We start from the raw sequence: 22,538 nt of genomic DNA on the forward strand, positions 1-22,538 counted from the left end.
TTACACAAGAATAACATAATTTCTGCTTCATTTGCTGAGCCAGTCTTGTTCACTTTATGAGAAACAGACTGGAGCATCTTCAGGCTCCCAGTGCTCCCACTCAGCCCGCCCACTCACATCTGAGCAGCACGGCATGCTGCACAAACTCCAACTGCACATGACATGCCTTCTCACACAGGGAGAACATACTTAACTATTAATTTTCTCTCTCTCTCTCTCTCTCTCACACACACACACACACACACCAGGGTATTCGGTGTGTGACCAGGTATAGATGGACCGCTGATATGTTCTCAGAGGTCTTGCAAAGCACTCCCTTCTCAGGTTGACGTCCCTCCTCCGCCACTCTCTCAGAAACATCCTCTGTGGGCTTGATATGCACCTATTCTCTCTTTTCTCCTACTCAGTCCCAGAGGTGCCATGGCCACGTTCTCCTGTCTCTTTAATGACTGTGGGTGAACAATCAATATTCTGCACACCTCCAAACATAGCACAACGCCCACTCGGTGCTGTACATTGAATTCTGAGGACAAGGAAAAGACAGGTTTGCAAAAAAGAGGCTGAAAGCATGTCGGTCCGGCTCTTAACAAAGCTCATATGAGTCATGTGTGAGCAAGTTTCTGCAGCACTTTGGAAGTTGCCACAGCAAGGCACAGTATAATAGTGCTGCCCCCTCCCTTGTCTGTTAGGCTGAATGGTGACTATTTTAGTGGCTCATTGGAAGGATCTGCATGGTTTCTTCTCTCTCTCAGGCAGCTTGTCAGTGAGGATGCTCGTGTCCTCTGCTGGGTGGTAATTAGAGATGTATGAGCCATGAACAACAGCAGGGGCGCCACCACCTGCCTCTCCAGTGGATGTTACAATGGTCCCAACATCAGAGGGGTTTTTGCTTAGTGGGTCACACAACTTGAGAGAGATGAGAGCAACGTTACTGTCGTCAGCTCATAATCAGCAGCAGATAAATAAATACCAGATTTTGGTCAAGTCTGCCTTGGCTGAAAGGTTTTGGCTGGTTCTTGCCTTAATGGGACAAAGCTTTTTGTCCCTCCTGATTTGTGGTCAAAGATGAGAGGGCAGGCGGAGGGGAAAGGTCCGGCTTTGAAGACAGAGGCCCGGGACAGTGGTGGCAAACAGCAGCTGACGATTCCTCTGCTGTATGAAACCTCCCTTTGTACAACCCTTCTGTCCAAGCCGAAAAAAACCAAAGTGTCACAATAGAAGCTACAACTTTCATGTCAAAACTGACGCTTTGTTTGGCAGCTTGATTTACTTCCTCGTGTAGCTTTAACGCCACCTAGGGGACAAACTGTAGAAAAGGTTTTCAATCTTCCCTCGGCAGTGGTTTCATCAACATGCAGGTACAGCAAGCACCGGTGTGAGCAAATGAAAGTGTGTGTGTGTGTGTGGGGGGGGGGGTCAGCAACAGGTCGGTTGCCAAGTGACATGTTGTGAGTTTATTGTGAAGCCCTGGTGCAGAGAAGAGTTTGCACAATGTCACAATAGCAGGCCAAAAAGGGCAAGTGAGTTGTTTTCCAACTCTCTGGTGTCTCTGAGTCGCTGCTGCGTTCGTGTACAGTCGTTCCTCCCAGCAGGGATTCTTGAAAAGTCGCTCAAGATTGCTTTTAAGTCTTTCATGACTGCTGGACAAAAATAACAACTTGATGCCGCAAAAAGCCTGTTTTGTGGGCTCCTCTTTGAAAGGAGGGCACGCACACACACACACACACACACACACACACACACACACACACACACACACACACACAGTGGGCTGTTGTTGGTGCTCAGAGCAGAGGGGCTCAGTGTGAGCGGGCCAGTGTTGCAGAGTGTTGATTCCCAGACGTGCTCAGGGTGGATAAACCATGTTCACTAAGAGAGAGAGCGACTCTGCCCGGGACACACGATGAAGGTGGAGAGGAAGACCTCCTCTACAGGCGACCCTCTGACTGACATTCCTCCACTGCTCACTCTCTTGGGCCTCCTCCTACTCGCAGGTAGGTCCTGACATCTTTCAGCTTCAGACAGAGAATCAAGACTCCTTACTTCACTGTAAAATGAGACGTCTGAGATTGAGAAAGTCTAACAGCACTTTTATGAGTCAGCTGATCTCCCTTCAACTATAGCCCTGCTATTTGCTGTTTGTAAACTTCATTCAGGTTGTTCTGCTTGTCTGTTCTCAGTCGTTTAGTTCATGACTGGTGAGCCCATCACACCATCACAAACTCAAGTGGCTTCTACAGCTCAGGCTTGATTCTGATGATGTGTTGAAAAGGGCAGAGACTATTTTTGTGCTCACATTGTTTTGTTGATTTTGGTTTGAGAAAGTTTGATCAGGCTAGTTTGAGCTGAATCGCCAGACCCTGTGCCTATCCCCAAGCTCACCAGTGACAAAGAGTTTCTCTCTCTCTCTCTCTTTTCAAGGGAGGAAACTAGTTCCAACAATCATGCCCTTTGTCTTGTCGCCTAGGCAACCCCTGTCAGGCAGACCAAATGGTTACCATGGAAACCAGGCGATGCTCTGCTAACTGCCTCACTCAAAGAATAGTGAAGAGTGCAGACTCGCCGTCTCTCTCTTTCCTGGAAGAGCAGCCAGTGTTTGGACGTCCGTGTGTTCAGCAGCACTGAGTTATAGCAGTTCCGCTGTGAACAGCACAGCTTGGCTGCGTTTGGTTTCCTAGACTGGCTCCTCTACAAAGGTCGAAATGCGGTCCCGGCTGTAATACCTTATTCCTGCGGGAGGTGGAGGATAATTGGGCAACACAAATCAAAATGAGTATATTAGTTGTTCTCTAAGAGGGGTCGCGAGGAATTCCTGGGTGTGACAAAGAAGTGATTAAGATGTGACGAGACATCAGGGGATCACAAAGTGAGTCAATATGCATTTGTTTGTGTGCAGAGTGTCCCACACACATGCACAGACACGCACATGCGCACTCACACTCACTAATGGCTGCTTGTAGGCATCCATGCAAAGAATTCCTGCTCATTAAAACAGCAACAAAGAAAAGAGGCCTAAAGGGTGTTTGGTGGCAACATCCAGGCCTACATACGAAACTTGATCTTTTTAAAAATGTATTAATGCTAAATTATATATGATTATTAGGAATTGCATATATATATATATATATATATATATATAAATAAATAATCATTGCAACATCTTAACATCTTAAAAAAAGCACTAAATAAAGCAACAATGTCAGGGATATGATGAGGAAGGCAGGACTTGAGCAACAAAGATGTTATTTCAATTGAAAGGATCAAAACTCACAAAATAAAAAGCAGCTGGATGATGAACTCTGAAGAGATGAAAACACGGATGATCCCAAATAGAATGAGGCAGAAACATAAACTGAACGAACGACACAGCAGGAACACGGAGGAGGACTGATGAAGTGATGAGACACAGGTGATTCACCTTAAACGGGGGAAACCCAGGAAAAGGAAAAGGAGACTCAAGAGGGTCCTGATTTGAAAGTAAAACAGGAACTTTGTTAAAATTGGCTTAGACCAAACCTAAATCTGAAAAATAAGGAGAAAAAGTATTAACTCGAAGCAACACGAAGAAGCCCAGGAATAAGGCAAATGTAGGAGTCCAGACCTTGAACATGGTTCAGAAGGGGCCATGATGATGAATAAATAAATAGAAATCACATTCTGTAGGGGAGCAACTGGGTGCCGGTTGTAGGTTTACTATTGGTTCACGCAGGAGTGTCGGCCAGAACACCACTTAAGGCCATTTACAGAGTATGAGGGGAATAAAAAGTCTGAGAGGCTCAGCTGCAATCAACCGTCTTTACTTTCTTCTTATCTGGGTTTAACAGCAGCATGGGTGACAGTATGACTGGGTGTTTGTGAGAGTGTGTTGTGGTTTTTTCTACAAAGAAATCAAGAATAACAAAAACACAAATCAGTACAAAACTCAGTATCCACATTAAAAGGCCACATGTGAAATAACATACATAATTAAACTGAAAGAGGTAATCAAATGATCTCAATGAATTTCTAGAAACAGCGCTAATGCAGACATCACAAACAGCACTTCCGGTTACGATCTTATTCTGAAAATCCACTTCCGGTGGCTAATAGCATTAGCTTAATTTCGGCGATAAATCGAACTTAATAAACAAAACGTCCTACATTACGGGACAGTTAAAACTGCTCTTAACATCACCAATAACTTATTAAACATGTATGAAATGTATGGACTTACTCTTATTCACGCACAGATACTTGTATTAACTTATTTTGCCACCCACTGTCGATCACCGCTCACTGTAGCGCTCCTCTCCTCTGATTGGCTGACGTCACTTAACGACACACATCACGTGGGTGGGCTCACTTCAATAACACACAAATAAATGAATACACAGAAAATTGGATATAATGACTAAATATTAACCAGATAATAACCAAACATAATCTTAATAAACTTATAACTTTGGGGCCTCTTCTACACATTCTTTATTTATCAGTATATTGTGAACAACATATTAGACCAGATATTGAAAGAAGGGACTCAAAATATAAGGTATTAAAACATATCTTGACTTGAATAAACAAAATTCAAACCAAGATTCTGAAGCACAATGAGTTTGGTGTCTTTCATTTTTTAGATTAAGGCCCCGTTTACGCGATGCAAAAACGGTGATGTTTCCATGCGTTTTGGCCTTTCGTTTACATGAAAACGATCATTTCTGAAAACTCCGGCCAAAGGAGAGATTTTGAAAAACTCAGTTTTCACGTTTGCATGTAAACAAAGGGAAACGGACATTTAGGCTTCAGAACATCAAACTAACTAACTCGTGTCATTCGTTGTTGTTTTTTTTTCTAGGATTCTGATTGGCTAGCATGACTTTATGCTTCTTGTTACACTGCCACCTATTGGTTTGGCATGCTCATAGCAGCTCTTAACAGCATATTTATGCGGGTTCGTGTAAATGAAGATTATTTTGACAACAGTCTGGCGTCAACGATGTTGTTTTTGAAAACATAGAGGGTGAAACCATCCGTTTTTGTAATCGTGGCCTAATTTCATTCGTGAGTAAGTTCCTGTAAGTGGAGCCATTTGAATATGAGAAGGGGGAGTTGAGAACAGGGCTGCACGGTGGTGCAGTGGTTAGCACTGTGGCCTCACAGCAAGAAGGTTCCAGGTTTGAGTCCTGGCACGGACACGGGATCTTCTTCTCTCTGGTACTCCAGCTTCCTCCACAGTCCAAAGACATCAAGACCAGGGTTAATCCAGACTCTAAATTGACCGTAGGTATGAATGTGAGTGTGAATGGTAGTTCGTCTCTCTATGTTGGCGATGGACTGGCCCGCCTCACGCCTGTTGACGCTGGGCTCCACCCCCCTGCGACCCTTAATGTAGGAATAAGCGGAAGACAATGGATGGATGGATGGAGTTGAGAACATGTAAAACATGCAGCACCGGAGAGAGTGAAGAACTCCAGAGAGACTTTGTGAACAAAAAGAAGTACAATAATATATGATGGTTGGATTAACATGCATGTAATACACAAAGAGTAGTTGAAGTAGTAGAAACAGTGAATTCCCAAACTGAACTTACACCACGAATGCACTGTAGGATGACTAGAGTGTACTCACCTTAAGATACTTTGTTCATATTTAATACTATTCAAGGATGCAAACTGTGTTCAACAAATACTTAATTCAAAAGTGGTACTGTGAGAGATGCCCTGTTAGCAGGATGAAGTGAGTGATGCAAAATATTCAGAGAAAGCAACATTGCCTTAGAGGAGAAAAACTCCAGAGGAACTTTAATAGAAGACATGTTCACATGTTGCGATGAAGGGAAGCGCAGGGGTGAATAATTGAATTCATTTACTCTGACTGAGGCTTTATTCAATAGCTGTGTCTCTCATCATAAAAGCAGAAGCAGTCACATGAAGAGAAAATATGACCAGTGACACCACTCTTGGATCAGATTAGATTATATTAGATGAGATTAGCGTAACTGGACGGGGGCTCGAGAACGTAGCTCCATTTATTATTAAAACTCTACCATTTATATCAACAATTTGCTTTTGCCTTGATTTGTGGTTGTCAAGAATCTAAATCTGAAGGCAGAAGAAAGAAAACATCCCACCTGCTGAGGTTCCATGGATCATGTAACCCTGATGACGCCATCAATCAAGGAATGCGATGTTTCCTACGGACACTGGAGAAGATGACCACACGGTCACAGATACAATCAAGCCTTGGCGATCGCGGAGCCGTACTAAACTTAAAGGAAAGCTGGCAAGACACATCTTCAGCTGTCAAGGGTTAGAGATTGCAATGATTCAAGAAGAAGGGATCTGGTGCCTTTGAAAGAACTAGACTGCTCTCTGACGCAGTGCCCAGACATTAGAGACCCCAAAGCTGTACTGGCTCAAGGCAGCTGACCACAGCCTGCTGCTTTGGAGGGTTACAGTATGGCATCATATCCAGACTGCATTGGCCGTTCCTGCAGTACGACTTCCCTGTGACTCAAGGGGAAGGAATGAAGTGACTGTACGGGCAAGGAGGAATCAAGGAAGAGCAGTGAGGAGCAGCCCTGAAACATATCTTGGCTGGAGACAGGTGGAGAGAGCTGGCGACAGCTGACGACAGCTGGAGACAGGTGGAGACAGCTGCCGACAGCAGGTGTAGGGTCCAACAGGAATCATCAAATGGGTGGACCAGCAGAGGGTCAAAGCAAGAACAACCGCTAGAATGGGTTCAGACTGAGAGATACAAGGGCATCTAAAAAGGAAATTTGTCCCACAAGAAGTGGAACTCCCTCCAGCCAAACCGTTATGTCTAGATATTCCATTGTTGTATAGTGCACGGTTCTATTATGCTGCAGGCATGGCACTGTTCTGCCGTGCAGCGTTCTTTTGTGATACCTAGCTAGGAGTTACTCGCGCCTGGTCTGGAAATAGGTGTGTGGAACCATAATAAAACGGGAGTTGTTGGTTGTTACTACAACCGCGTCGAGTGATACTTTCTGGTCCTGAAGTAACGGACATAATACAAACATGGTTCTCCTATCCAGGAGCCCAAAAAACATCTTTGTAAGCTTGTGAACCTGAGATACCTGTGATGCAGAGTGGTTCCCCAGCAATGTGGACACTCCTACCAGCCGTCCTCCGAGGGAAAGCTTGTAACACCACAATGAAGTAAACATCAAAGCATCTTTGATGTCATCATCATGTCTTTGTTGGTGGAAGCAACTCATACATGAAAAATACCCCAAATTGAATTTACAGTTGTGTGAAAGTAATCTGTCCAGGTTACCTTCAGATTTCCTATTGTTTGTAACACAATGATAGAAGTAATAATTTAAGCAGAAATAGTGGGAGTTTATTCCTGTGAAATTGGACATCAACGGCTGTTCAGTGACTGCAGTCCTCCTGTACTCTTCCAATACTCCTCCAGTCCTCGTCCTGTACTCTGTGTTCCAGGTGAGGTGTTGGGGGTCAACGTGACGAGCCAGGCCCAGGTGGTGAGGGGGACGGTGGGGAAAGAGGCTCTGTTATCTGTCAGCTACTCCAGCAGCAGCTCTGACAAGCCGGTCATCAAGTGGCAGCTGAAGAGGGACAAAGACAAACCCATCACTGTTGTGCAGTCCATCGGAACAGACATTATAGGGAACCTGCGGCCCGAGTACCGCAACCGTATCCTTGTGTTTGACAACGGCTCTCTGTTGCTGCACAACCTGCAACTGTCCGACGAAGGAGCGTATGAGGTGGAGATCTCCATCACGGACGACACCTTCACAGGGGAGCGCTACATCGAGCTGACTGTGGATGGTAGTAGTGTCTAACATCTCAGCTTAATCTGAGCGACAGAATTCCGCTTGTCAGTCAGGATCTGGTCAAACGCCCTGTCACCTGTCCTGTCGTCCTCAGCTCCTGTGTCCAAACCTTACATTCAAATGATGGCATCCTCTGTCCTGGAGTACAGCGAGTACTTCAACTTGCACTGTTCCCACGACAATGGCACAAAACCCATCTACGGTTGGCTGAAGGGAGGAAAGCTGCTGACCAATGACTCACGTCTGCTGCTGTCACATGATGAAAAGGTGCTGACCATCGCACGCGTTCTGATGTCAGACGATGACATTTACACCTGCACAGTGGAGAACCCCATCAGCAGCATGAAGAGCGTGCCAGTCCGGCTCACAGTCTACAGTAGGTGGCGTGAGTGTGTGTGTGTGAGTGTGTGTGTGAGTGTGATCCCCATCAGCAGCATGAAGAGCGTGCCAGTCCAGCTCACGGTCTACAGTAGGTGGCGTGAGTGTGTGTGTGTGAGTGTGTGTGTGAGTGTGATCCCCATCAGCAGCATGAAGAGCGTGCCAGTCCAGCTCACGGTCTACAGTAGGTGGCATGTTACACCTGCACCTCTACGTTCAAATGTAACGTTCAAACAGGTGATCACCGGTCAGCTCGCGTTAGCGAGACTTCCAACAACAGGCTAAAGCTGCAGGTTGACTGGGCGCCAGCATGGAGTCTGTTGTGTGTGTGAGTGTGTGTGAGTGAGTGAGTGTGTGTCAGTGTCTGTGTGTGTGTGAGAGTGTTTGTGTGTGTCAGTGTCTGTGTGTGCGTATGTGTGTCAGTGTTTGCGTGTGTGTCTGTGTGAGTGTGTGTGTGTCTGTGCGTGTGTGTGTGAGTGAGTGTGTGAGTGAGCTTGAGTGAGTGTGTGTCTGTGAGTGTGAATGTGCGTGAGTGTGTGAGAGTGAGTGTGTGTGTGTTAGTGAGTGTGTGTCTTTGTGCGTGTTTGTGAGTGTGTGTGTGTTAGTGAGTGTGTGTCTTTGTGCGTGTTTGTGAGTGTGTGTGTGAGTGTCTGTTTGTGTGAGTGTGTGGGGGGGGGGTATTATGTAGTCTGCTGTGCTCACACATCAACAGCAACTAAATATTCAACTTTGCTGTTTCACATCCTGGGTTTGTTTCCCCATAATTATGTTTCTCAGCTTGGCATCACAACATTCTTCCTTCCTGTCTTCACCTGTGTTTCCCTCCGGTTTAGGACGGAGCTCACTGTACATCATCCTGTCCACTGGGGGCATCTTCCTCCTCATCACCCTGGTGACGGTGTGTGCCTGTTGGAAACCCTCCAAGTGAGACTTTCTCTTTCTCCTGGTCTCTGCTGGCTGTGTTACCAAATGTGACTCTGTCTAGTACATACATATATATATATATATTAGGGCTGCAACGATTAGTCGAAGTTGTCGACAAAAATCGATAATAGAAATAGTCAACAATGGAATTTATTGTCGACTATTGTCGCCACATGCGTTTTTCCAACAGAGTGAGGCATCTCAGTTGATTATAATCTCTGCTGAGAGTCGCCCCGGCGCAATAGTGTCTCTGTCTCTGAGCGGTAACATACAGGAACGCGGCGTCAAACTTCAGGTACGCGTACCAAAACTTCTAAAGTTTGGTGGCATTTTAGCCTGGATACGGCGGATAAAAAGACTACTGGCAAAGGTTGCAAAGCAGACAGTGCGTATCATGGCGGTGATGCATGAACATTTAAAGAAGCCCGTCGGGCAGTTGAACGAAACGGAGTCTGACTCGCCTGGGTAGATTCAAGTACCATTCAAGCCAATACGTTTTTTATGACATACATTGTACATTTTATAAGCGTATTTTCGCTATAAAAGAGAGCTTGAGCGTTATGCCAGACTGTGCCTGACAAACGTATTTTAAATTAATGAATTTTCAATAAGGGCTGCACGGTGGTGCAGTGGTCCTCACTGTGGCCCCCCAGCAAGAAGGTTGTGGGTGGAGCCCCGGCTGCAGCACGGGGTCTTTCTGGGTGAGTCTCCATGTTCTCCCTGTTCCTGCTGGGTTCTCTCTGGTTCTCCAGCTTCCTCCACAGTCCAAAGACATCAAGAGGGACCAGGTTAATCCAGACTCTAAATTGACCGTAGGCGTGGCTGGGAGAGCCAATGGTTGTTCGTCTCTCTATGTGTTGGCCCTGCCATGGACTGGTGACCTGTCCAGGGTGAACCCCGCCTCTCTGGTATCGTCAGTGACGATACCGTTTTTACCGCCGTTACTTCGGCGATGCCCCCTGACTACGGTAGCCATAATGAACCAATATTGATCCACACATAAGGCGCATCGGATTATAAGGCGCACTGTCAGTTTTTGAGAAAATTCAAGGTTTTTGGGTGCGTCTTATAGTGCGGAAAATACGGTGTATGTATATATATATATATATATATATATATATATATATATATATATATATATGTATGTATGTATGTATAAACACACACACACACACTTACACAAACACACTCACATACACACTCACACAAACACACTCACACAAACACTCACACACTCACTCACACACAAACACTCTCACTCACACAAACACACTCACTCACACACTCTCACACACACACACACACACACACACACACACACACACACACACATATATGATGTTTGCAAGTGCTTTCATTTGCTTCTTCCTGCTTCAGAAAGAAGCACCGGCCGGTCCCCCAAAGAGCTCCCATCTATGTGGAGCAGAGTGACAATGGCCATGATGGTGAGCAACCTTTACTCTGTTTCCGTGGTCACGTAAAGACTTCGTTGTCCTCCTGTTGGTGCGGGTCGCAGGGGCAGCAGCCTCAGCAAGGATGCCCCCAGACTGTCCTCTCCCAGCCACTTCCACCAGCTCAGCCCAGGGGAATTTAATAACCACACATCTCATTCATCAGCAAAGCTCTCAGGTCACCTTACAAGAGCAGTCGAGACACAAACAACAAACAAGAATCAGCCATTTTAGGCAGTTGTTAGGATCCACTTTACCTTCCAAATGTTACCAGATCAAATGGATCAAATTCTCATCATGTAACAAATTTTCTGGGGTGGTGACATCACAACAGAAATGGTCGGCTACATTGTTACCTTCGATTTGCCAACAGCTGTCTGTAGTAACTTATTGCCAGAAGATGGAGACACAAGTGCTGCAAAAAAAACCTTGATGACCTTTGACACAAGTCAAATGATGTCAACAAGTGTTAAGCCATATTTTATGTACTTGTTGATTGCAGTTGATGTGGTACCCAAACCAACCACCCTTGGCCGAAGGAGTCCAATGCCTCTGTACGTCCTCAACGAAGATGTACGTGAGGAGCCAGCTGGCCAGCAACAAACCATCCACATCCTCTGGCAGAAAAGTGTCTAAAATCTCTCCCTTCGTCTTGTTTCAGGAAACTCTTGAACGTCTGGAAGAATCCTCTGGCAATGCTCACAGCCTATCAGGATTGAGTATGTCTGCTACCTACACCCCAGTCCTTCCCCCGTCCTCCAACAGAACTGAGCAGCCCATCTGGTCTGCCCCACGCAGGTACCCGCGTAGCCCCTCCCCCTTAGCCCAGCCACTCCCACAACCACCGCTTCACGCTGTCCGTTCACCCGCCCACTCCCCCAGTCCCTCGCCACGCAGTTTCAGCCCGATAAGAAAGGTTCGGCCTCCAGTGGGCATCCCAGCCAGCCACCTACCTGTGGAGGCAGAGTGTCCAGCTGCCAGCCTTCAGACTCACGGCTCCTCCCAGCAGTGACCCCAGGGGGGTTCTGGTAATGTGCATACGTAGTGTCCAGCCAAGAGGACGATGGTCTCATGAAATAGGATTAGAGATCAGCTAATTCCTCGTCTTCATATTCCATCACGATCTGTCACCATGGCGACGTGATCACAGTATCGCTGTAGTCTTTTGATGCAGTAGGAGAGAGTACCCTGTCCTGTAGTATGTTGTAATACGAGGCACGTTCCTGCTGTGGTACTGGTCTTGATGATTGTTATGAATGCTTGTGGGAACGTGTGTGTCATACCTTTGTGGAGCAAAGTGAAGCTCAGTGTTGAGGTTAGGGTTGTTTGTTTGTTGTTTCTTTCAGTATTTAAACCCCAAAATGTTTGTATTCTACATTAGGTGATTACATAACCTAAGGTAATAAAAAATTACAATATTTGTTAGGTTTTGTCACCAGTTTTGTTTGTTTCTCCACCATGACAGTGACTCATAACACACTCTCTCGCTCCCTCTCTTAGATGGTAGTTCCTTTCTTGACCATTAGATGTCACCAACACTTTTTCTTAGATTCTGTGTTTTGGTGCAGGCTGAGGGTCAGGAAGGTCCAAAAGGGAGGATTCACATGAGAATAAAACACAGTGAACCTTTGTTTCCTTCCAACCTTACCAACCTTTTTAATCCTTGATATGAAGTCGATATTAAAGTGAGTTTTGCCAGTTGATGTCTTTTTGCTGTTTTGCTTTGCTTGAGGAGGGATTGTCAGCTTCGGTCGCACAGATCGAACAGCCATGATTAGGATGTATACACCGAGGCCTAATCAAGCTTAAGAGGAAGCTTTAAACTATTTTTTTTCACATTTACAGTCAAACTTAACTTAAAGTAGTCCAGGCAATCACGTGGCCGCCAATCATTTTTAATCAAGCATTCGCACCCAGACTGTGAGGTCGTAATTATTCAGCGTGGCTTGTTTTATCTCCCTAGTTTTGAGTGATTCTGTCCGAGGTGGGAAGGGTGCACTGGCAGGGTGCTATTATCTGCTCCCCTCAGATGTCCAGCTGCTCAGCTTTCATCATGAACATCTGCATGATTTATTTGATTGCTTTTATCCTGAAATGTTCATTAGGTCGCTGAAGGTGTGACGAGTTTCATAAGCAATCAGATCCTGTTTTGATGTGGGCTGCCAGTCTTTGTTCTAATTGAAACCCTGTTTGTCTCTTCATTCAAAAACCCATGAATACACAAATATGCATTATCATATGTAGCTCAGTGAAAACTGAATGTCCTCAGGTCATGAGAACGAGTCATTTTTGTTGATAGTTGTGGAAATTTAGTGAAGTAAACCTCTTTTTTCTGTGTTTCAGTCATAAAGCATGTTTGCATCCTCCTCCTCATCCAGCATGTCGGAGGAGGCTGGATCAGACTGGAGACTCTAATTAGACTCTGGAGAGCAGGATCACATCTGTGTGTGTGTGTGTGTGTGTGTGTGTGTGTGTCCTGTGAGTTGAATACTGACTATGTGTGACGCTCTCCATCTCTAATGAATTACCTCCTCCTCCCACCTGGTCCAGCATTCCCACTCATGCTCACACCAGCATGTTGAACAATTCCCAGCAGACCAGACTGACTTTATGATGCAGCCTCCTTCTTCATGAGTGATAATTCAGATAGTGACTGATGTCCTGTCGTAGTCTCTTAACATGTTGTGTGTGCGTGTGTGTTGGGGGGGGGGGGGGTGAAGTCTACCCAGATGATCAAGAATGTTCTCAAACCGGCTGATTAGACATCATGTGATCAAATAGCTTCAAGCTGTCACTAAAAATAAAATCAACTCGGAAGTCTCTTCAAGTGACCTCATCTGACCAAAGCAGCTGCTCGACCTGCTCTCACCGCCGAGCCGGTGAGTGGACCGATGCCACGAAACCACAGAAACCAGTACGCGCGAACTGGTGCAGGTGCATGTGCGTGTCGGCAGCTCCTGGTCCGAGCTGGACTCACCCTGCTAAGACACCATTTCCCCTGTGTGAAGCGCTCCAGTGATAATTGCCTGTAGTCAACAGGCTTGTGGGCCGCAGAGTCTGCTGCGTCCAGCAGCGTCACGTGGTTCCCCGCCAGCAGCTGCGCCCACCATCAGATAAAGCCTTTTTCTATGAGATGCAGCAGTTCAGTGAACATAAGAGGCCACCGCAGGTAAAAGGCCCGTGCCACTTAAGACATCAGGGTTGTCTTATTTTTCGCCACGGTAACGGTCCCCTGGCAACCGGTGAGAGTGCCGGTTATATTCATAGAACTCCGAAGCCCCGCAGCTCCCTCACACAAGCCTTGCTGGGCTCGTCCGTCGCTCATCGCCTCTCCTCCCCGCTGGGCTCCGTCTCCTGCTCCTGCGACCTTAGTTCACCACCAAGACTGTGAGTTCTGCTGATGTGCTGCAGCCTTCATGGACACGTTTGACACATTTTGAGTGCCTTCAGTTTTTCCTTTTACTGAAACTAAATGTGGCGTAAAGTTAGCATCTGTTCTTAAACTCAAACTTGACTCGAAAATTCGGCCAGAATATACAATATGAAGCAATTCAGAATGGATTCACAAGCTGCTTAATGGTTTTCTGGTTCTTATCAGGAATTCATGTGCAGCTCCGTGTTCTGAGTTTCCTTCCGTCAGTCGCTGAGCTCGTGGATCATCGGGGAAACGTCCTGTTCGGCTCTGCAGGCTCGGAGACAGAGAGGAGAGGGAGGTCAGCATGGGCTCCAGCTCCTCCTCCTATGCCCCCAAAAGCATCTACCTGGATGTGGATGGGAAGGTGCAGAAGGTGAGCTGAAGGGAAATATCCAAATATAATATAAAATACAGCACTGCCATTTCCATAGCCAATGTCATGTGACGACAAATTTAGATCACGTTAAGACTGCACGTCCGTGGTGGAGTTAAGATTCCAAAATGTGATGACTTTGATGCTACGTTGGTGTAAACAAACAACATTGTGTGTGTCCTCATTTCTGTGTTGGCTCATGAGTTTTCTATGTAACTGTGACAGAAAAGGATGATTGGAGTCAGAAATCAGGAGCCTTATAGGTTGAGGGAAAAAGGCGTCCATTAATATTAAAACAATTTGTATAATTAATTAATAATTCCTTGCTTCTTCAGTCACATCCCAGTGGACTAACCTGAGCAAAGCTAAAATTAGACTGTGGTGCTGTACAGGTGTTTCTGACAGAACCAAGCACCTGTTGTCAACAGCTTCCATATTTCTGTCTGTACATCAACGTTTCCAGAAGCAACATAGGACTGATCGAAGAATAAATTATGATAAAGCACAAAATAAGAAAAACTATTTTCAGCAAAGCTTAATTTTGAAATAACGGCATATTGCATGCAGTTCAATGAATCCCGTGCAGATCTGCTTGTGTAAAGTGCTTCAAGTAGGGAGCTGCTGATGACACATGTCGTTTCAAGAGGTCTGAGAACGCAGTGAAGGCTGAACATTTGTCCGCTACACCTGCTGCCTTCAAACCAGGAACTAACACACTCTTGTCTGCCAACTTACTGCCTCATAATCTAGTGATCTAGGCTGAGATGCCTTCACGTGCTGCTGTCATCATGGGTTGTGTCCTTTCCTTCTTCCTCATTGTCCCTCACTGGGTTCTCTGACGTGTCCTTGTTCAGACAGGAAACTAACCCTGACGTCACCCTCCCCTCTGCTCTGAGGTGTCCTCCCCATCGTGCCCCGCTGGAGCCGTTAGTGCCTCTATCCAGACCGTGCAGCTGCGGTAGAGTGCAAGCTGGTCGTACAGCCAAAGGCTGTAAAGAGATAGCGCAGTGGAGTACAGAAGAGTACAGTACAGTAGAGTACAGCAGAGTACAGCACAGAAGAGTACAGTACAGTAGAGTACAGCAGAGTACAGCACAGTAGGGTACAGCACAGTAGAGATCAGTACAGTACAGTAGAGATCAGTACAGTAGAGATCAGCACAGTAGAGTACAGCACAGAAGAGTACAGTACAGTAGAGTACAGCAGAGTACAGCACAGTAGAGTACAGCACAGTAGAGATCAGTACAGCACAGCAGAGTACAGTACAGTAGAGATCAGTACAGCACAGTAGAGATCAGTACAGTAGAGATCAGTACAGTACAGTAGAGTACAGTACAGTAGAGTACAGCACAGTAGAGTACAGCACAGTAGAGATCAGTACAGTACAGTAGAGATCAGCACAGTAGAGATCAGCACAGTAGAGATCAGCACAGTACAGTAGAGATCAGTACAGTAGAGTACAGTACAGTAGAGTACAGCACAGTAGAGATCAGTACAGTACAGTAGAGTACAGCACAGTAGAGATCAGCACAGTAGAGATCAGCACAGTACAGTAGAGATCAGTACTGTACAGTAGAGATCAGTACAGCACAGTAGAGATCAGTACAGCACAGTAGAGTACAGTACAGTAGAGATCAGCACAGTACAGTAGATATCAGCACAGTAGAGATCAGTACAGTAGAGATCAGTACAGTAGAGATCAGTACAGAAGAGTACAGCACAGTAGAGTACAGCACAGTAGAGATCATTACAGTAGAGTACAGCACACTAGAGATCGGTACAGTACAGTAGAGATCAGTACAGCACAGTAGAGATCAGCACAGTAGAGATCAGTACAGTACAGTAGAGATCAGTACAGTACAGTAGAGATCAGTACAGTACAGTAGAGATCAGTACAGTACAGTAGAGTACAGCAGGAAGACAAGGCCAAGCTTCTCCTATGTGTGTTTACTGCTGCAGCGTCTTAACGCATCAGTTGCGTGTGCTTCTTCACATCGACACACAGCGTACATGTCATGAAGCTCAAACAGACGTGTGCGCCCACAGGTGGTGTTCAGTCGGCACTGCAGTCCCTGTGACATCAAAGAGCTTCTGTGTTCTTCGTCCAACATTCCCAGGTTGGTTCCTCTTGCTTGTTTTTCAGCTCAAAGCAAATACGAACCTTGGAACAAAGAAAGGTGTTCAGCAGACCTGGTGACCCAGGATGAGTGAGGGGAGAGCAAAGACACGCGACTGGTGAACAGACAGGGGTTCACATTTTGGCTGAGCAGGGAGGGAAATACACCACATTTCTTGAATCCTTTGTCGTGTGGTTTATTGTTAATTTAGCAACATAAATGGGAGGAGCTAGGTTCAGTGGGTTTGAGAAAAACAGAATCTTGACTTCCAAATTGTTGCCGGCCCGCACCAATGACAATTTCCATTCACTTTGGCTACATTTTGGTGTAAATTGCAAGGTTGCAGCCCGCATGGCTGATTTGTTATGAATTTTCCAAATGTGAAACGCAGTGTTTCTGGAGCACCACCATCAGAACCACAACAAAGATGGCTGCAGCTTTGCTCATGTTTTTCCTCTCATCCTCTGACCAAAGGAACACTGCCATCATGATGGTGGATCCAGAGGGTGCCCTGGTCTCCATAGATCCCACCATGCCCACCAACTCTCCAAAGTAACACAGCAGCATTATGCTTTTCTATTGAAGTAATTCTTTTCAACATCTGCACTCTGTTTTACACCAGATAACGTCACCACATGACCGTCAGTCGCTGCTCCTGGGCTCTGTCACATTTACATAATAGCTGCTAAAGTGACATTGTTTTAAGATTTTATAATGTTTACAAGCGTCTGTCAATCCTATGAAGTGATGACACGTCTGCTTTTCTTTGGTCAGCTGTCTGTACAAAGTTGTCCCCCTGTCCACTGGTCAACTGGGAGGTAAACGTTCCTCTTTCACATGAACTCGTTCAAAAACATGCATGAGCAGCAGGCGTCTGCTCTGTGACTTGCAGTGACGTACCAGATGTGTGTTTGTGTCTGCAGAGAAGGACGACATGTTTCAGAATGTGTTGTCCCAGGTGGCCGAGCAGTTCAGCAGGTAACCCCCCCCCCCCCCCATTATGCTCTGGCTGAGCATGGCCCCTCCCCCAACCTCCTACATACCTGACATCTCTCACCTTGTTGGCCTTCTTGTTTGTTGTGTTTCATTTCCCAAACATTCAACAGCATGAAATATGCCTGCCTCATACATGACATCTTTCATCCTCACAGAGCTTTTCGCATCAATGAGTTGAAGACAGAGGTCACCAACAGGCTGGCCATGCTGGAGAAAAGAGTGGAGCGTAAGTCAAAGCCTGTTTGGTGCCACTCCTCTGTTGCCTTCTCCTCCATTACTGTAGCAGCTGGTTGTTAAAGTCATCCAAGCCCTTGAAATCCATTTGATCTGATTGCACTTGGAGAGTTTAGAGAGCCACGTGATTAAATGGTTCATTCAAATTCTAGCCAGCAGGAGGCTAACAGGAAGTAGCAGTAGCGTCCTCCCACAGCATCCTATGTGAAGTTCAGAGAGCCTGTGTGAGAGGACTTGTTCTGGAACGGCAATGCAGTCCAGCCTCACACATCAACATAAAACACGGGCCAACATCTCTGTCATCACGTTGCAGTGGAGGGCTTGAAGGTGGTGGAGATTGAGAAGTGTAAAAATGATCTGAAGAAGCTACGAGATGAGATGACCTCAAGAGTTGGTGGCAGGTTAGACCCCCACACTCTGACCACCAGCATAAACCAGTTTCGCCAGTATCCATTCAAAGTTCACATTGGGTTTCTTTTCAGGGTGAACTGTCCATGCAAGTACAACTTCTCTGATGACGGGAAGAAAGTCACTCCCAGAAGGGACGTCCCCAATTACCCAAAGGTGGGTCTGCTGCAGTCACGGTATCATATTCACAGCATTTTCTCAACATCTACATTTTCTTGTTAATGGCGAACGGCTTTCTTTACGTGGCGTGTGCAGTACACACTCTCCCAGGAGACTATCGAGGCACTGAAGAAGCCAACGTTTGATGTCTGGCACTGGGAACACAATGAGGTTAGTTGTACATCAGTTGATGTCTGATTCAGTCTCCAAATACAGGCTCAGGTTCTCTCTTGTGTTCTGGCTGCAGATGCTGAGCTGTCTGGAGTACATGTACCATGACTTGGGACTGGTGAAAGAATTCAACATGAACCCGATCACACTGAAACGCTGGCTGGTAACCTGACAGCAACAGCACACCTGATGAGAACGAACAACTTTCCCATTCAAAGACTTTCTTCCAAATGTGCTGATTTATTTTTTAGTTGGCAATCCAGGAGAACTACAGAAACAACCCTTTCCACAACTTCCGTCACTGCTTCTGTGTTAGTCAGATGATGTACGGCATGATCCACCTCTGCAACCTGCAGGTGAGGGTAGGAACCTTACTCAAGTCGATCATCGACCATTCAACACCTTTGTCCAGCTTTGAAGGACTCAGTCATTTGCGCTGAGATTTTGACCAGTTTCTAGCATAAACGGTTCATGGGCTCACAGTGGACGTTTTCTCTCTTGTCCAGGAGAAGCTGACTCTCACTGATATGGGCATCCTGATGACAGCTGCAGTGTGTCATGACCTGGACCACCCTGGCTACAACAACACGTAAGACTCTCCATTCTGTCCGTGGGGGTGACGGGGCGAGCGCGACGGATCCCGCTGACCCTGCTTTGTTTTGACATCCTGCACACAACACTATTGTCAATGAACTGTGAGTGTTTGAGCAGAGGAGATTTCAGGCATGAAAACATGTGGATTCAGATCACGATGTTGTTTTAAGAAGGCAGTGAAAACGCATGCATCCATCCATGCTAGATCCGTGCACTCACCCGTGTCATCCACCCATCAGGTACCAAATCAATGCCCGTACGGAGCTGGCGGTGCGCTACAACGACATCTCTCCCCTGGAGAACCATCACTGTGCTGTGGCCTTCCAAATCCTCTCCCTTCCCGAGTGCAACATCTTCGCTAATGTGGACCCAGAGGCATTTAAACAGATTAGACAGGTGGCCTGCGCATGTCTTCACTCGTGGGCAGTAAATGTGTGTTGTATAGTTTGGACCTTCATTTAACTTCAATTGAAAGTGTTTGTTTTGGTCTGTGTCTCCAGGCAATTATCACCCTCATCCTGGCCACTGACATGGCCCGACACGGAGAGATACTCGACTCCTTTAAGCAAAAAGTGGACAACTTTGACTTCACTAATGAAGAGCATGTGACATGTGTATGCACATCAAACATCACATCATATCCCCACATAGCATCAGCTAGTTTCAGCCACCAGATCTGATCTCAGCACAGTCACAGTTGAGATCTTCTCTACTCAATCAGGAGGAGGGCTACCAGAGTGCAGGCACTAAAGTTGTGACGAAGGCTGCTTGATACATGATCAAAATAAATGCCCTGCAATTAAACCTCCATTCATGAGGGTTAGAATGTTCTGTTTCAATGAATCAGTTTAAAAGTGCTGCATCGCTGGCTGGCTGTAGAAGACAGCGCTATTTGTTCTCGGTCGACTGTCTGACATTCACGTGGAGATGTTTGTTGATGTTTTCAGCTGAAGATGGTTTTGATCAAGTGCTGCGATATTTCCAACGAGGTCAGACCGACTGAGGTCGCTGAGCCGTGGGTGGACTGCCTGCTGGAGGAGTACTTCATGCAGGTGACCACATCCTGAACGCTCGCCTCTGTAACGAGGAGCTCCAGCCCATGGAGGCAACTCAAATACAGGAGTCCGATAACTGACGATGACCTCAGCATGACTCATTTCCCCGTCTGTGTCTCCAGAGTGACAGAGAGAAGTCTGAGGGCCTTCCTGTGGCGCCCTTCATGGACAGAGACAAAGTCACCAAACCCACCGCGCAGATAGGATTCATCAAGTTTGTTCTCATCCCCATGTTTGAGACGGTGATGAAGGTAGGACGTCTTGCCTGTAGCAGCAGGTGTATCTGCTCCACCTGCACCACCTGCTTGTCTCACGCTTGTGTTGTTGTTTGCAGCTGTTCCCTCAGATAGAGGAGATCATGGTCCAGCCTCTGAGGGACTCCAGGGACCATTACGAGGAACTGAAGCAGATAGATGACGCAATGACGGAGGTAGAAGCCCTCCATCCATCCATCCATCCCTCCATCCTTCATCCTTCCATCTTTCATCCTTCCCTCCCTCCATCCCTTCATCCATCCATGATCAGTACTTCACCAACACTTGGATTTAAATGAATGCTGGTCATGCTCGTTTCAGCGTAGCACCAGACTGGATGCGTTACAGTTCGTTTGTTTCTATCTCAAAATCCGAGTTGCTGTGCCGAGTGTCTCAAATGGGCAGGGTCATGCAAACACACCTGTCCAATCACGTGCTAACATACAGGTGTGTCTTTTGTTCAATGAGGCACAGAAGAAAAAAACTGAAAATATGTCATTAGGCGGGAAGAAGAAGTAAAGTCTGCAGCGAGTGCAGAAGTTCCTGCGTAAGTAAAAGCCTGTTTGGATGTGTTTTAGTTAGTGTGACCGTGCTCTGCCATGCCCCCTCTAGCTCCTCCCCCCACCTGTCCCACCTGTAGGAATCTGCAGCACTTTCATTATTTTGCATTAAACTTTGAAGTCAAATCAATTAATTCTCAAAAAGATTCACCAGCAGCGTAATTCTGGTTGTTGGAGCCAAACTGGTCTGGTTGGCTCTGGACTTTTGGGAGCCAACAGAAAAAGACGATGAAAATATTTCCAATCACATCTCGTCAAGGTTGAAATGCTGAAAACAAAGTGATGAAATTGCAACACATTCATTTCTCTCTTCAACACCACCTTGTTTTCTTACAGGTAGAAACATTTCTGCTCATGAATGAAAACTATAACCTGCATCCCTTCATTTCGCATTGAAATGGAGGGAAACTGCCACCAGTCTCAGAGTAAGATTTGATTTTCTGCTCATGGAAGTCAATTCTCACTCTCAAGTCAGTTCTGCCCGTGGTGGATAAATGGCGCCCAGCTTTGTGGGGGTCAGGCCTGGTTTGATCCAGGTGCTGTTCTCCATCCATGGTTCTGCCTAGTTTTAGTCCAAGAGCCTCTTCTTCTCTGACTAATGTGAAGTCTTCTTTAATTACAGGGGTCATCTTTCGTGATCAAATTCTCCAAAGGATTTAACAACCGTGAGTGAGGCCCGGGTGGAGACAAGATGGAGGCAGATGGAGAGGAAACCGTCCAGCCGACTACATCCTGATCTAAACTTAGGTGTCACGAAGGCTTGGACTTTGACATAGACCGTTGCACAGAACGGGACCTGCTGTATATTGATGGTGTTTATCGTGTTCTCAGCACTCTCGAGAGACCCGTTGCTCAACTGAAACATTCAAGGACATTTTTGAGATTGACAACCATGTATCTTCATGTCTTAAATAAAAAAAAAATCCCCAAAATATTTCCAGTAGAATTGGAGAACGTGACAAAGTGCCAGTTTTCACAGTAGCGGGCGATACTTGGATTGACAGGTGCAGAGGGAGTTCAGGAGAAGGAGGCAGCTGCAGGCAGTGTTCAGCAATTTCTAGTTTTAAGATCTAACATCAGCTGTGTTCTTCTGTCACGGGGTCTCCAGCGGGTCCAGGCCACGGGCTGGAGGCTCTGGGGTTTGTTCTTACGTGACATCAGTCATAATAGTGTCCATCAGGCTGTGAATGAACTGAAAACCCAACGCAATACAGTGAGTGGCTATTTAGATCTCCATGGCAACAGCTAAGCTGCTGTTATCATGTTGTTGAACACGTGTGTTAAAACTGTCACAGACATCCACAGTCTCACCAGGCAGCTGCGATCATACCTGGAATCTGTAGACACTCCCTTTCTTCCTTTCGGCCTGCCAGCATCCAGTTTTTCAGGGCTCGTCTACCCGTCGTCTCTGAGTGAGATCGCTTGTATTGTTTTAGACTGGGGGGGCACAGCCCACACGTGTTGACATATGACTAGTTATCCAGATGTGTTGTACCCAGATGTGCTCAACGCCTCTCTTGGTTTCCTCCAGAATTCAGCTGAGTGACTATTGCCTCACCTGCTGATCTTATTTAACTCGTGCGCGCACACACATGCACACACGCACACACACATACACACACACACACACACACACACACACTCAATA

The 22,538-nt window shown here is 46.3% G+C and overlaps 2 protein-coding genes across 4 annotated transcripts; both read left to right on the forward strand.

Annotated features, from left to right (window-relative positions):
• The first annotated feature begins 1,794 nt into the window (after positions 1–1,794).
• hepacama (hepatic and glial cell adhesion molecule a) lies at positions 1,795–13,209 on the forward strand. The gene is made up of 7 exons (XM_086215325.1): positions 1,795–1,994; positions 7,449–7,796; positions 7,896–8,177; positions 9,013–9,103; positions 10,481–10,548; positions 11,057–11,127; positions 11,216–13,209. The coding sequence occupies exons 1-7, from the start codon at positions 1,904–1,906 to the stop codon at positions 11,564–11,566; spliced, it is 1,302 nt and encodes a 433-aa protein (XP_086071451.1). The 5' UTR covers positions 1,795–1,903; the 3' UTR covers positions 11,567–13,209.
• Positions 13,210–13,283: 74 nt separating this feature from the next.
• Positions 13,284–21,797, forward strand: pde9ac (phosphodiesterase 9ac). 3 transcript variants are annotated; one of them, XM_086215322.1, is made up of 19 exons: positions 13,284–13,941; positions 14,153–14,342; positions 16,389–16,459; positions 16,934–17,011; positions 17,234–17,277; positions 17,383–17,437; positions 17,611–17,681; positions 18,003–18,090; positions 18,172–18,253; positions 18,353–18,427; positions 18,504–18,590; positions 18,679–18,783; positions 18,934–19,016; positions 19,261–19,417; positions 19,522–19,635; positions 19,969–20,073; positions 20,199–20,327; positions 20,411–20,506; positions 21,513–21,797. In XM_086215322.1, the coding sequence occupies exons 2-19, from the start codon at positions 14,274–14,276 to the stop codon at positions 21,561–21,563; spliced, it is 1,560 nt and encodes a 519-aa protein (XP_086071448.1). In that variant the 5' UTR covers positions 13,284–13,941; positions 14,153–14,273; the 3' UTR covers positions 21,564–21,797. The 3 variants fall into 3 exon arrangements, with proteins under 3 accessions (XP_086071448.1, XP_086071449.1, XP_086071450.1); XM_086215323.1 differs by lacking the exon at positions 13,284–13,941 and adding an exon at positions 15,197–15,300 and having other exon boundaries at positions 14,201–14,342; XM_086215324.1 differs by lacking the exon at positions 13,284–13,941 and adding an exon at positions 15,197–15,268 and having other exon boundaries at positions 14,201–14,342.
• Positions 21,798–22,538: the final 741 nt, after the last annotated feature.

The sequence above is a fragment of the Aulostomus chinensis genome, chromosome 10, assembly GCF_037954235.1.
Source record: "Aulostomus chinensis isolate RoL2024-O1b breed Wild chromosome 10, RoL_Achi_v1.0, whole genome shotgun sequence".
Lineage (NCBI taxonomy): Eukaryota > Metazoa > Chordata > Actinopteri > Syngnathiformes > Aulostomidae > Aulostomus > Aulostomus chinensis.

Excerpts from the sequence above, each read along its gene's own strand:
- hepacama (XM_086215325.1), top strand. The coding sequence starts at position 1,904 with ATGAAGGTGGAGAGGAAGACCTCCTCTACAGGCGACCCTCTGACTGAC. Across the intron at positions 7,797-7,895 it reads CATCGAGCTGACTGTGGATG|CTCCTGTGTCCAAACCTTAC; the intron begins GTAGTAGTGTCT and ends TGTCGTCCTCAG. Across the intron at positions 9,104-10,480 it reads GCCTGTTGGAAACCCTCCAA|AAAGAAGCACCGGCCGGTCC; the intron begins GTGAGACTTTCT and ends TTCCTGCTTCAG.
- pde9ac (XM_086215322.1), top strand. The coding sequence starts at position 14,274 with ATGGGCTCCAGCTCCTCCTCCTATGCCCCCAAAAGCATCTACCTGGAT. Across the intron at positions 17,278-17,382 it reads GTCCACTGGTCAACTGGGAG|AGAAGGACGACATGTTTCAG; the intron begins GTAAACGTTCCT and ends TTGTGTCTGCAG. Across the intron at positions 20,507-21,512 it reads TAGATGACGCAATGACGGAG|GGGTCATCTTTCGTGATCAA; the intron begins GTAGAAGCCCTC and ends CTTTAATTACAG.